Genomic DNA, 13,926 nt, shown 5'->3' on the forward strand with positions numbered 1-13,926 from the left:
AATTCTTTTAACGATATTTAGACCGGCTAAAACCTAAAATAGATTTAGAAAAGCCCTATCGGGTTTTTCTAAATCTAAAACCTTAGTAAAAATCGAACTTATGCCTTCGACGTAATAGTTAACGTACTATATATTATACTATAAGGTTAAAAAGTATAAGGAAAGCGAAATATAAATAGTATTACGCGCTTTAGGTACTTTAGGAAGTAAAAGGCGCGCTACTAGCGGTATTTAGTGCGGTTAGGAAGGAAAGACCGGCTATATTAAGATCGAAGGAAATATCGGAGGGCCAGTCCAGGCCTAAAGAAGGATCTAGGGCGTAAGGAAACCACGGAACGGTATCCTAGGCGGCGGTCGGCTACGTAAAAGTCCCCGGTAAAGAATCGGGCGGCGCCATAACTATAGATTACGCCACCCGGGTATCTTCCTCCTAATTACCCCGCGCGAAAAGACGCTCTTTACGTATACGAAGAGAGCGACGTATTCGTTTTACCCGGATAAGCTTAATAGTTAATTACGAAAGTTAATTTTTAAGCTTTTACTCCTAGCGCTTAAGTCTATCCTACTCTTTTATCGTTCGGGTTACTATAAAATAGTTAATTATAGTATAGAAAGAAAAGAAAGATCTACCTACGGACAGAGCTAATATTAAATCTATTATATAGGATTTTACGGCGTATATACTTAACGTACCGTAAGGACTTAAGGGCTATAATATAAGGGGATCCGGTAGTAAAATAAGTAAAATACGGTATTACGGTAAAACTACGGCGGCGGATTCGGGAGGAAAGGGCAGAGGCCTATTTAATCTTATAATAACGTTTTTATATACGGTTAAATATAATAAAGGTAAGGAGAAAAAGGAAGGAAAAACCTACGATATAGTTAATAGTGGAAAAAGACTAGGCCGTAAGGGCTTTAGCCTAGAGAAGGAGTATTATATTACGGTTCTGGAAGATAATAGGGCTATAAAGGATTAATTAAGACTAAACCGTGCCGTCGAGCGGGGCTTACGGTCCAGATAGGCAACGGACTAATAAAATAGGGACTGGGGACCGCGGTGGGGCTCACGGTCTACGGTCCGGCATCGGCTAATTAGGAGCGGACCGAGGACCGTCTATAAGTTAACGGTCTACGGTCCACGGGATAATATATACGGAGGAACTAGCCGGTATAGATAGATAGTTTCGCAATATATAATATAAATTATAATCGTTAGTATTTAAACTATTATAATAAAGATAAGCTATTATTATATATTATTTAGCTATACCGAATTAGGATTATTTAGAAGTACTTTTAACTAATATCCCTTTTAAAGGTTCTAGATAGGGGTTCGTTACAGTATACCTTGATTACCTAAATAAGTAAAAAGAATTCTACCGATAATATTTAAACCGGTTAAAACCTAAAATACATTTAGAAAAGCCCTATCGGGTTTTTCTAAATATAAAACCTTAGTAGGAATCGAACCTACGCTTTCGACGTAGTAATTAACGTACTATATATTATACTATAAGGTTAAAAGATATAAGGAAAGTAAAATATAAGTAATGCTACGCGCCTTAGGTATTTTGGGAAATAAAAAGCGCGTTATCGGTAGTATTTAGCGCGGCGAGGAAGGAAGGACCGGCCGTACCCGGATCTAGGGAAAGATTAGGCGGCTAGTTAAAGCTAGCTGTGACGAACCCCTATCCAGAACCTCTAAAAGGGATACTAGTCGAAGGTACTTCTAAATAATCGTGGCTCGGTGCAGCTAAATAGTACACAATAAGATATCTTAATATAAATACTAAATACTATAAATATAAGTTTAAATTATATACTACGGAACTATCTATTTATATAGCTAGTTCCTTTATATATATAGACCTCGTGCTAAGCCCTGATTATAATGATTATTCCGCTTATTTTTAATAATCGTAATAATCATTATAATCCTCTATAATTCCCTATTGGTTATATTACCGCGATTACTATATTTTCTTAGTCTATTACCTATAATCGTATAGCCTTACCTTAATTAATCCTACTAGCGATTATTTATATATCTTATACCCTATATACGGTCCGTCCTACTTATTAGCTTAACTATAATATAATACCCCTCCTTTTAGGTCGACGTCCCGTCGACCTAAAGCCTAAAATAATCGCTTATCGCCTACTTTTATTTACTTATAAGTCCTTCTCTTTTCCTTATCGCTACGATATTTAACTCTTATAGATTTTTTAGGTCCTTATAACCCTTTTCCCTACGCGTTAATCCGTAATATCGTCGTCGCTTAGCCCTAGCTACTTTTATTAACCTTAAAGGTTTTATTGTTATATTTTATTCGTTTTATACCGCTTATAACTTAACTTATTACCTTTATAAGCGTTTTTCTTATTACGGTAAGTATATACGTTAAGGCTGTACTTACGACGTATCGGGTACTCTTACTATTATAAGTCGGTTAGTCCGTCTCTCTTTCGATACTCCGTTTAACCTTATTTAATCGAGTACTTAATTACCGAGTATTATCGTTTATCTTTAAAGGAACTAGTTACCGAGAAACGATTTTTAAACGTTTACCGTAAAGCCAAAAAGGCTACGCGTAAAGCGTAAGAAGCCGTTACGTATTTATTTTACTTTCGCTAGTAGAAACGATATTTTTCGGAGCGGAGTGCCGCTATTATTAGCGAGGTAATACCTACGCTCGATTCTCTTATTATTACTACTCCTAATACCGACCCCTTCTCCTAGCTTCCCATTTTATTTAACTAACTATTTTCTAACTTTAATACCGATTTTAATATGGCCGGTCCTTCCTTCCTATCCGCGTAAAATACTATTAATAGTATACCTTTCCTTTCCTAAGGTAGTTAAAGCGTATAGTATTATTTATATTTAGTCCCCTTTATACCTTTTAACCTTATAGTATAGTATATAATACGTCGATTATTACGTTGGAGGCGTAGGTTCGATTCCTATTAAGGTTTTCTTAGCTCTATTTTATAGTTATTTAGCTATAGGCTAGGGCTAAGTCTTTTTATTTACTTAGGTTTTGGCCGGTCCGGATATCGTTAATGGAATTCCTTTTACTTATTTAAGTAATTAAAATATATTTATAGTTTCTATAAATTATTTATAGTTAAATATCTTAATTAATTAATTAAATACTTTAATTTACCTTTATTAAACTATAAATCTAATATCTTTTTTATATCGTACTTTTTTTCTTTATTTTCCGCTATTGCTTATATATTAGCCTTACTTACTTATAGTACGGGCTTTAGAAGTAAAATATAGAAAGTATATAACCGTAGACGTATCGTATAGGGTAGCTTTAGTTTAAATACCGTCTCCGATATTTTTCTTTTAACCTTAAACGGGCCTACTTTTTTATAGTCTAGCTTTTTACTAGGTCTTTTAGTATATAAATTATATATAAAAAGGAATATTATATCCCCTCCTTTAAAGTAAGGTCCCTCGAGCTTTTTAATATTATAGTATTTCCGTATCCTTTCCTTTATAAATTCTAGTTCTTACTTAAGCTTACCGTAAAATATATATATTTTATTTACTTTAACCCTAGCCTTAAGTACCTTAACCGCAGGTCCTTACCGTAGGTCTACCTTATAGCCGAAGTTCGCGAAAAACAGTATAGCTTTAATCGTTTTAGTTAGCGATATATTATATATTAACTATACTATAGATAATAGTTTAACCTAATCGTCCTATTCGAAATTAATATAATTCCGTAAATATTATTTTACGATTTAATTAAATTATTTTATCTAACCGTCCGTCTAAGGGTAATAGGCCGAAGATACTTTATTTATTATCTTTAGCTTCGTTATTAACGCTTTTTAAAATTTCGATACGAACTTAATATCGCGGTTTATAATAAACTCCTTTAGCTATATATATATTAATGTAATATACTATAGTACTATATTCGTTAGTTATTTTACCGATTAGGTTTCCTTATAAGGTAAGAAATATATTTATTTAGTAAACCTATTAACTATCGTTAATATACTATCGTACTTAATACCGGTTACCGTATCTTTAGACTTTAATAATTTAATAATAAAGTTTATCGTAATTAAACTCTATAGCTATTCTATTACCGGTAATAGCTTTAGAAATCTATAAGGCTTATACTTCGTAACTTTTATTCTCTCGCACGTATAGTATAATTAAATAGTTTCTTTAACGTCGTACTTAATCCTTAGCTAATTAAAGTACTGCTTAATCTTTTCTATAGTTTTAGCGATACCTATATATCCTCCGAACTTTAATACGTAAATCTTTATTATTAATACCGTTTTATTACCTAGCCTTACGTACGTTCGGTTCTTATATTATAATTTTCCTTAACTATTTTTCTAGATACCCTATAGCTTTAGCTTTTCCTATTAGTATTACTTTATAATATCGTTACTTAACTTCTTTTAATATTTATTAAAAATAATTTTTTTATAATATATTATATAATACTTTATTTACGGTTATAGTAGATACTTAAGAGTACTATTAGCGCCTCCTTAAATAATAATAGTAACTCTCTAGGTATATCTTTATAGTAGTTGGCTCGCCGGTTAAGTACGTTTACCTTAGCGTTCTCCGAACCTTTTTTATAATTAATTTAGAAATTAAATTCCGAGAGAAACTCTAACTATCGTATTTACCGCGCGTTAAAGACTTTTATAATAGTAAAATACTATAGATTTTTATAGTCCGTATAAACCTATATTTTATACTTAATACCGTTAAGGTATAGCCTCTATTCCTCGAACGTTTTAATAATAGCGAATAATTTTTTATTATAGATTAAGTAGTTTTAACGTACTTTATTAAGCTTTTTCGAAAAGAAAGTTACCGGGTATAGTTTACCGTTATTGTCTTACTACTTTAATTATTTACCGATAGTATAGTCTAATATATTTACTTTAACCTTAAATAGTTAACTAGGGTTTAATAATTTAAGTATTAGGTCCTTCAGAATAGTTTTTTTTAACTTCTAAAAGGCCTACTCCTTTTCCTACCCTTACCGGAACTCTATATCCTTTTTAATTAAATAGTTAAGTAGCTTCGTAATACTTACGTAGCCCCGGATAAATATTTAATAAAAGTTTATAAACCTTAAGAATTCCTTAACGTATATTTATAATTATAGTATAGGCTAATCCTTTACTATTATAATTTTTCCCGGTTCTATACGAACCTTACTTAGCGATATTAAATATCTTAAATATACTATTTTCTATACGTAAAACTCGCTCTTTTCTTTATTAACGGAAAGTCCGGCTCCGTATAACGCATTAAGTATCTCTCGTATATATCGCTTATATTTTTTTAAAATACGTAAGTAAATAAAAACGTTATCGAGATAGTATACTATTATTTTATCGAGGTACTTCCGTATAATATAGTTAACGAGAGATTAGAATGTTATAGGCGTATTAGTTAACCTAAATAGTATTATAAAATACTTAAAATAATTATAAAGTATATAAAACGCTATTTTTTATTCGTTTCCTTTTTTAATCCGTATATAGGTATATTCGATAGGCATATTTAAATATATAAAGTATCGCGCCCTTATTAGTTAATTCCGTAACCTAAATATTAACGGTAGCGGGTAATTATTTTTTACCGTTTCGTTATTTAGTTACCGGTAGTTTATATATAGTCGTAAGCTACCGTCCTTTTTCGGTACGAAGAATACGAGGTATCCTATTAGCGATATAGACTCCCTAATATATCCTTTCTTTAAGTTTTCGTTTAAGTACTTCCGTAGCTCCTTACTTTACTTATCATTAATATAATAGACTTTAAATAACCGTAACTTAGCTCTTTCTTTTAACTTAATTTCGTAGTCCTACGGTCTTCGCTTTAGAAACTCCTTTAAATACTTGCCCGTAAAGGCTAGGTATCCTCGATATTCTATTAATACCGCCTTTTTCTTACCTTTCTCCACGTTATTATAGTAAGCGTATTTATTAACCTCCAATATCTTTACTAACGTCGTTAACCCTACTTCTTCGATTTTACCGCCTATATCGATAAAATATATTATTATTTCCTATATTCCTCACGGTAGTACCGTAAAGGGTATTTATCTTATACTTTACTCCGTATATACTCCTAATCTTTTATCGTTAGTTAGATACTTTTAAAGCTCTTTTAATCGTAAGTAATTACTATCCCTTTAATCGATATCTAGATTATAGTCTTTATATTATAATTACTTTAGGATTATATCTTTCGAGGGTCCTATATTTATAATATTAAATATAATTAATATTATTTTTCCTTCGATTATAATATCTAGAGGTAATATCTCCCTATAGACCTTTTACGTAGGAAATAAACCTTATATAACTATCTATTTTTTCTTTTTCTTTTATAGTATATAGGCTTAATATACGAACTATAGCGAAATTAAGTTCGTTTCCGTACTACCGTTTACTAGTACTACTGCCTAGAGATCCCTTTATCGTATAGTAACTTAAAAGCGTTTATCTTTTTTACTTTTTCCTTATATAGTAACGACTTTATTAACGAGCACCGGGTCGTTATCCTATACCTTTGCCTTACGTTAATACTTTTAAAAATATCGTTTGTAGTCCGTTAGAGGTTAACAGCTCCCGCGAAGGGCCGTAAGTTATTTCTTAAACGGTTATATCGTTTAAAAGTATCTTTTTACCCCGGGTTATTTAATAATATAAAGTCTTTTAACTATACCCGCCTAATTTCCTTTTATCTTCCGTCTCTAGTATTCTCTTATATTTATACTCGATAGTAATTCTTTTACTTAGTCTTAAGCGTCTTAGCTTAATAATATTACTTAACCTTCTCCCGTAAGTATATAACGTAATCTAGGCTTAGGCACTATCCTAGTATTATTTTTTTCTATAAATATACATTATTATTTATATTTTAACCGTTTACGTACTCGACGTAATACCTTATATACCTTAGTACGATCTATATAACCTAAAGGCTATTCTTTAGTTTAATCGGGTCCTAAACCTTCTATAAAACGTAATCGTTTAGGTCCTTCTATTAGGCCTTTTCCTATTAAGCTATAGTCCTTCTAACTAACTATAGTTTACCCTTCTTACTTACCTTACGTACCGGCTAATAGCTATATAGTAACTTACTTTAGTAATACTCTATATATTTATATATAATATACTGGAATTAAAGTACTTTCTAATACTCCGGATATTTAAAATAAAGCTATACCGTATTTCCCTTATAGGATATATATTATATAGGTATTAATATATCCTTTAGTAACTTCGCGATCCTAATACTAACGACTTTCCTACCTTTCTAATACTTTTCTTAGCTTTTATATAAAAGCTTTATAGGCTATAATATATTTTATAAAATAGTAATTCTATATTTACTATATTACTTTTTTAATATCGTTTACTTAATAGGTCCTTACGTAAAACCTTTATCTTTAGCGACTTCCGTAGTAATTTCCGTAGCGATCTATATTAATTAATTTTATAATATCTATATTTAAAAATCTCCTTTTTTATACTTTACCTTTAACCTTTTTAAAGCTTCCTTTACTTCCTAGAACTCTATATCTTTTTATTTAGCGTATTAGTTAGAGTTTTCCTCGGAGCTTACCGTTCCGCTTTACTAATACTCGATAGCTACTACCTTTATAACCCTCGGTCCTTTCGATATAGTAATTAATGCGACTTCCTTTTTTTATTTAAGCCGTTTAAGTATTTTATAGTTCTTTTTAAAGTATCCTACCTTACTATAATTAAAATACTTAAGGTTATTTCTGCCTTAGCCCCGGCCTTATAGTCTCTATTACTATATAGCGTCGACCTCTATTAGTCTTACGTATATAGTACCGGAGTAGCTAATATTAAAATATCTTTTCTTTTATTTATCGTTAGAACGGTTATTACCGAAGTATCCTTTATTATTATTATTACTATAGTAATCCTTATTACCTTTTTTCTCTATATACCGCTAGAACTACTAATCGTCGATCCAAATAATTATAGCGATATACTTATTAATAGTATTAGGCCTTAACTCTTTATATAACTTATCTTTTACCTTTTCCTTAAGGCTATTATAAAAGAGTTATATTAACCCCTTATCGTTAATGGTATTACGTAGGCTATCGATCTTAAATAAAGCTATGTAATTAGCCGTTAAGCGCGTTTAACGTAGGTTTATAAGCCTTTCCTACGCGCGCCTTACCTTATCGTACTCCCTAAATACTTCCTTAAGCTTAATCTTAAAGATACAATAACTTTCGAAATATTCTACGGTAATCTTTTTTTAGTTTTCCGGCTTTTATTTATAATAATTATCGAGGATAGGCTTAAACTATACGAAAGCCCTATCCTTAAGTCTAATAGCCGCGAAAATTACTTTTAACTCTTTATTAATAAACTAGTCTAAGTAATAATAAAAATAGGTTTTAAGCTAGATTAAGAATCCTTTAAGCTCTACCTTTCCTCCTCTATAGCGCTCCGGTACCGGGAACTTAACGGTTAATTTAGGTACGGTCGTAATAGTAATAATCTATTTCCGGGTTTACTAAACCTCTTCCTTAAGCTCCCTAAGGCGCTTAACGACCTATTTTATAGTAGTAAGTACAGGTCTGGTACTAATAGAAGGTCCTTCGCTACCTAGGCTAAGCGGGACGCCTCCTATCTAAATATTCTTAGGTCCGGCTATAGTAATAAAAAAATACTTTTAATTTATTCGTAATAAAGTTAAAGTAAGTATATAACGTATAACGAACCTCTATCTAGAACCTCTAAAAGGAATACTAATCGAAGGTATTTCTAAATAATCGTAGCTCGGTATAGCTAAATAATATATAATAAAATATCTTAATATAAATATTAAATACCGTAAATATAAGCTTAAATTACATACTGCGGAACTATCTATCTATATAGCTAGTTCCTCTATATATATAGACCTCGTGCTAAGCCCTAATTATAGTAATTATTCCGCTTATTTTTAATAATCGTAATAATCGCTATGATCCTCCATAACTCTTTATTGGTTATATTGCCGCGATCACTATGTTTTCCTAGTCTATTGCCTATAATCGCGTAGCCTTGCCCTAATTGGTCCTACTAGCGATTGTCTGTGCGTCTTATGCCCCGCACACGGTCCGTCCTGCCTATTAGCTTAACTGTGACACTAGCGGGGGAATTAAAGGCTATACTAGGATCTAAGGAAGCGACTTTAACCGCTTCCTAATCTACTACTCTAAAAGTATTTATTAACTAAGCCTGGCTAATAAGATACTACTTTTAGGAAGGGTCTATAAGAAATAATATACTATTAGCCTTATCTAAAGACTTTATACTTCGACGGAAGAGCTCGGAACCTTAGTTACGTATCGACGTACGCTACTTACGTAAGCGAGTTAAAGTACTTAACGTTTCGGCTAGTAAGTTCTCTTTTATAGTTATCTCGTTATTAATCTTCTTTTATTTTAATAAGTTTTTAATTATTACGGTTATTAGTAAAGGACGTACGACTATAGTACCCGGGTATATACGGGAGTCAGCTACGTTCGGACTATTATATAGCTTACCTACTCGAACGTAGTTCGAGCAACGGTTTAACCCCTCTTTTATAATATAGCGCCCTTAAGGCTTCGCGCGTTAATAGCGGGAGTAAAATATAATTTCGACACCGTCCTAGTTAATAGAATTAAAAAGAACTATTCGTTTACGGATAATATTACGGTAGCGTTTCTCTACGCGCCCCGATATAGTTAGTAACGCTAAAGTAGAAAAGAAGGAGGAGATATATATGTGGTAGAAGAAAAGAAAGAAGCGCCAGGGTATAAAGAATAGTAGTAGCGTATCTTTCGGGACGAAAGATAAGGAAGGGAGGCATTATATTACAGACTAACTATATAGTAAGCCAGGATAGAGACTGCAGCCGGCCGTAGTGGCCAATTAGGTAGGAGGAAACAACGGACCTGCAGGACAGTAGGGCGCTTACTCTTAGCAGAAGTGAGCCGGCTTACCTGGCTCACTAGTAAGCGTAGTAAGCTAGGACGGATCACCAGGCTCACTAGTAAGCGTAGTAAGCTAAGTACGGAAGTACCTGGAGGATAGAGGTTTATATATACGAAGGAACTGGCTAGTATAGATAAATAGTTCCGTAGTATATAATATAAATTATAATCGTTAGTATTTAAACTATTATAATAGAGATAAGCCATTATTATATACTATTTAGCTATACCGAACTAGGATTATTTAGAAGTACCTTTAACTAGTATCCCTTTCAGAGATTCTAGATAGGGGTTCGTCACAAATAATCCCGATTATTAATTATAAAGTAAATTCCGTAAAGAAAATATAGTAGCTCTTTGAAAATAATTTTAAATATTTAAGTAATATATTTAAGTTAAAGAATAATACGAAGAAAGGACTAATTATTATAAAATAGCAAAATATAAAAAATATTAAAATAGAAAATATTTAATATATATAAATTATTTTTATTTTTATACTATTTTAATAACGATATTAGTATATAGTACCATTAATAAAGAATTCCTTTTTAATATTTCTATATTACTAGTTTAAATCTCTCCAACTCTTCTTTAGATACTCCAGTATTTGCTAACAGGCGATGGCGGATTATTAGCGGATAGAATAGTTAATATATTAAATATTATCCAGTATAGTTAGATATCTATTTTTTCTTATTGTAGAGCCTGGAGTTTAAATTAAGGGACGACTGTATTTTTTAAAGGACTTTAGACGTTAATGAGGGTACTGGGCTTCGGTAACAATGTGAAGTTCTATGATGGTAGCGCTCAGGAATGGAGTCGTCACTTTGATATGAAGATCTAGGGTTAGGGTTTCGAATGCCAAGTCTCAGGAGGTGCAGATTGTGGCCTGTGCGCGTCAAGTACGCAATGGTGGGGCCGGACGTGGATATAGTTGTCATCTAATCTAATCATCTGATCTTATCAAGGCATTCCGCGCATCATTGCCTGTGATTGACAGCGCATCATCCATGCATATCCCGTCAAAAGACAAAGTCCAAACATCGCACACAGCCGAGGTAATGATTTGGCGATTGTTGAGCAAGTGGCCGACCTCCTCCGTTCCAATGGCCGCACGACCGTTTCGTTTCTAATCCATGCAAGGTTGATTATTCTCCGAACTGTGGCACTTTTTGTTAAAAGGCAAGTGCATGAATCCAGCCACAGGGACTAGCGAGTTCTATCTCAGAAAGGCATTGATTGCTATGGAATGTGCCAAAATAGTGTATGGCATCACCGTTTTGAGTCTCTTGCATCGGCGTGATATACCTATCTGGCGCTGGAAGTTTCACCAAAGCCCATGATGGTCGGGTGTCAATCGGTAACCAGAATGCTACACTGACGGAAGGACGTTCCAGCGGCCCTACCTCCTACCGCACGAACCTACACAGCGGCACAGTTACATTGAGCTTTGTTGGAAAAGTCTTGGAAAGGAGCGTGAATGATACAGGCCAAGGATACCACTAGTCCAGCACTACTGCATTTCCAAACTTCGAATCATCATCTTTGCCACCAATATAAAAACAAACCCTGTTTCAAGAAACATTTGTTCGTCGAGGGAAATGGACACGGGGAATAAAAGGTTGGTGGTCCCGAATACCATGAATTAAACTATAAGACTGCCACCAGGAGACATAACGGCTCTTCATCAAGTGGATTATTAGATAATGATACCCATTTTAAAACAGTCGAGGAAGTATTGGTTGTGTTTTACATACCCAGAAGAGCTATCATGCGCAATTGGCTCTTGACTTTGGTCTCCCAACTGTTCTCCTTTTCCCATGTCGTATGATTTGGGGCTATGGTCCACGGATTTGAGGTTAGTCTTAAGTCTAAAGTCCTCGACAGGATGACAAGTTGATTGGAGGAAAGCTTCATCGTTCCTTCGTGTCAAATATGCAGCAATGGTAACGACCTTAGAAGATAAGAGGTACGCCTTTCAAGATACTTAATATACCTTAAAAGATCATTGTTAAATGTGAAAAGGGGGCTAATAGGTCTTGGAGAATGTCAAGTAAGTATATGTATGAAAAGCCATGGTTTATTTCCCTAATTTCCTGTCTTTAAAGCTGTGTGGTGTTGCCCATTCACTGATCAACAAAACGCTCACTCATCCTCACCAGACCACTCGAAAGTCTCATCTAATTTCAAATTATTCATGACCAGTTTCTGCAGCCTGTGGATCTCAGGATCATCGTCCACGCTCCTGACCGTGACCACCCACTTGCTCCTTACTTCCCGAATTGGTTCTTTCTCTGCCGATCCTTGATCCTTGTTATCGCCAGCCCGATCGCTAACAGTTTGAGAACCGGTCTGCCCGTCTTTCTTTTTGTTGTTTTCTTCGCTTTTGATACTTTTGTCGTGCTGATTGCCTGGAAGATGATGGCCTGCGTAATCACGGTCGTAAAAGAGTACCTCGCTCTCAAGCAAATTTCTTTCCTGTGGTCGCATCTTGGAGCGGAGTAGTTGAAGGGTGAGGCGATCGAGATAAAATGAAGCCGATTGCTCATAGAGGCCTTTGGCTGCCAGCAGGAGCGTGGATTGGGTTGCTTTCAGCTCGCTATTGTTCTCTTCGTGTATCTCATGATTCTGGGAGACAATGGCATGGACCTTGCTCAGGGACCAAAAGCTAAGAGTGTTTAATGGCTGGACAAGAAATTGGTCTCCGTAGCTAAAGCCGTGGCGTAGGTAATAGAAGCGGAGTAAAGTTTCAAAGTTGCAGGAAGCGGCTTGCTTGATGGTGTTTATCATCTCTACATTAGAGGACGTCGGTGTGATAGACTCGTAAAGATTGGCAAGGATATTTTGGTAGTTTGAGCTGGATGAAACCCATTGTCAGATAAAAGCAGACACCGGCTTGCGGCAAGATGTGAAAAGACTCAAATACATACTGCGGGAGAATCTGGCTTGGAAAAACAATCCTCGGGGGGGTTAGAGGGTCAGGCAAGGAATCAAACCACGCCTTAAGTCGAGCGTAGAACTCGTTGGTTTGCTCCAGCTGGGTTGACGGAAGCATGGTGGTACCTCCCTCAGGCGAACTCTGTCGGGACGAGCCAAACCGCTCTATCCACATGTCGTTCATGATGACACGAACTTGGCACTGAGCCTGGAACTGGTAAGGAAAATGTGTTGTGTGTAGTTTGGTGTCTCCTGGATACTTCAAACAAATCTGGCCATACCATTCCGGATTGGTTGCAGGATCAGGGAGCGGAACATCGGGGGGCTTGTTGATGAGAGGTGGTTCAAACAGAATATAAACATGAAGCGCCTGGAAATTGAACAATGCCCAAGCAGTGAAGTTCCTCGACAATGTCTTTCTTCTCTGCTTTCCGTTCACGGGGCCGTCCAGGGAGGAGCCTCTTGGTGGTAATAACAACCCAATTTGGGTCGCCATCTCTACTGCCCTTTTATAAATTAGTATGCAGTATGCCCCCAGGCTGTATCTTCATACCTCTTTGTATAGTTGAACCCGATTTCGTCCATGGCGTTCATGTTCGTATTCACGTTCATCAACATCGCAGCCTGAATCGTGGTTAATCTTGGAGTGTCGCTCTCTAGTTCCCACAGTCTCTTGGCCTCAGCCATGAACTGGTAGGCAAGGTTGTGAGGACTCCAATACTGATATCGATTATGAAATGAAGGGTAAGCCATCTGGGATATTCATAAGTCCAACCAGAGCTAATTTCGTTGCAAGTATATGACTCGGATTAAAGCACTTACGCTAGCATTGGCCAGGACCGCGTTGACCAGAAAAGAGGAGCAGCAGCCCCGGCGGCTGGGGCCATGCGCCATGTCTTGGAGAAAACAGTCCTTCTGCAAGACAATATCCATTGGTACTCTGCTGACAGCCAGGCCGCGATAA

At 35.1% G+C, this 13,926-nt stretch overlaps 1 protein-coding gene across 1 annotated transcript; it reads right to left on the bottom strand.

Annotated features, from left to right (window-relative positions):
* Window positions 1–12,025: 12,025 nt before the first annotated feature.
* On the bottom strand, window positions 12,026–13,895 carry QC764_0087860 (uncharacterized protein; the record flags this gene model as incomplete). The annotated part of the gene is made up of 4 exons (XM_062940892.1): window positions 12,026–12,882; window positions 12,956–13,468; window positions 13,516–13,715; window positions 13,785–13,895. 4 exons carry the CDS (start codon window positions 13,893–13,895, stop codon window positions 12,171–12,173), a joined length of 1,536 nt encoding a protein of 511 aa, XP_062797021.1. The 3' UTR covers window positions 12,026–12,170.
* Window positions 13,896–13,926: the final 31 nt, after the last annotated feature.

The sequence above is a fragment of the Podospora pseudoanserina genome, chromosome 6 (genome assembly GCF_035222485.1).
Source record: "Podospora pseudoanserina strain CBS 124.78 chromosome 6, whole genome shotgun sequence".
Classification (NCBI taxonomy): Eukaryota; Fungi; Ascomycota; class Sordariomycetes; order Sordariales; family Podosporaceae; genus Podospora; species Podospora pseudoanserina.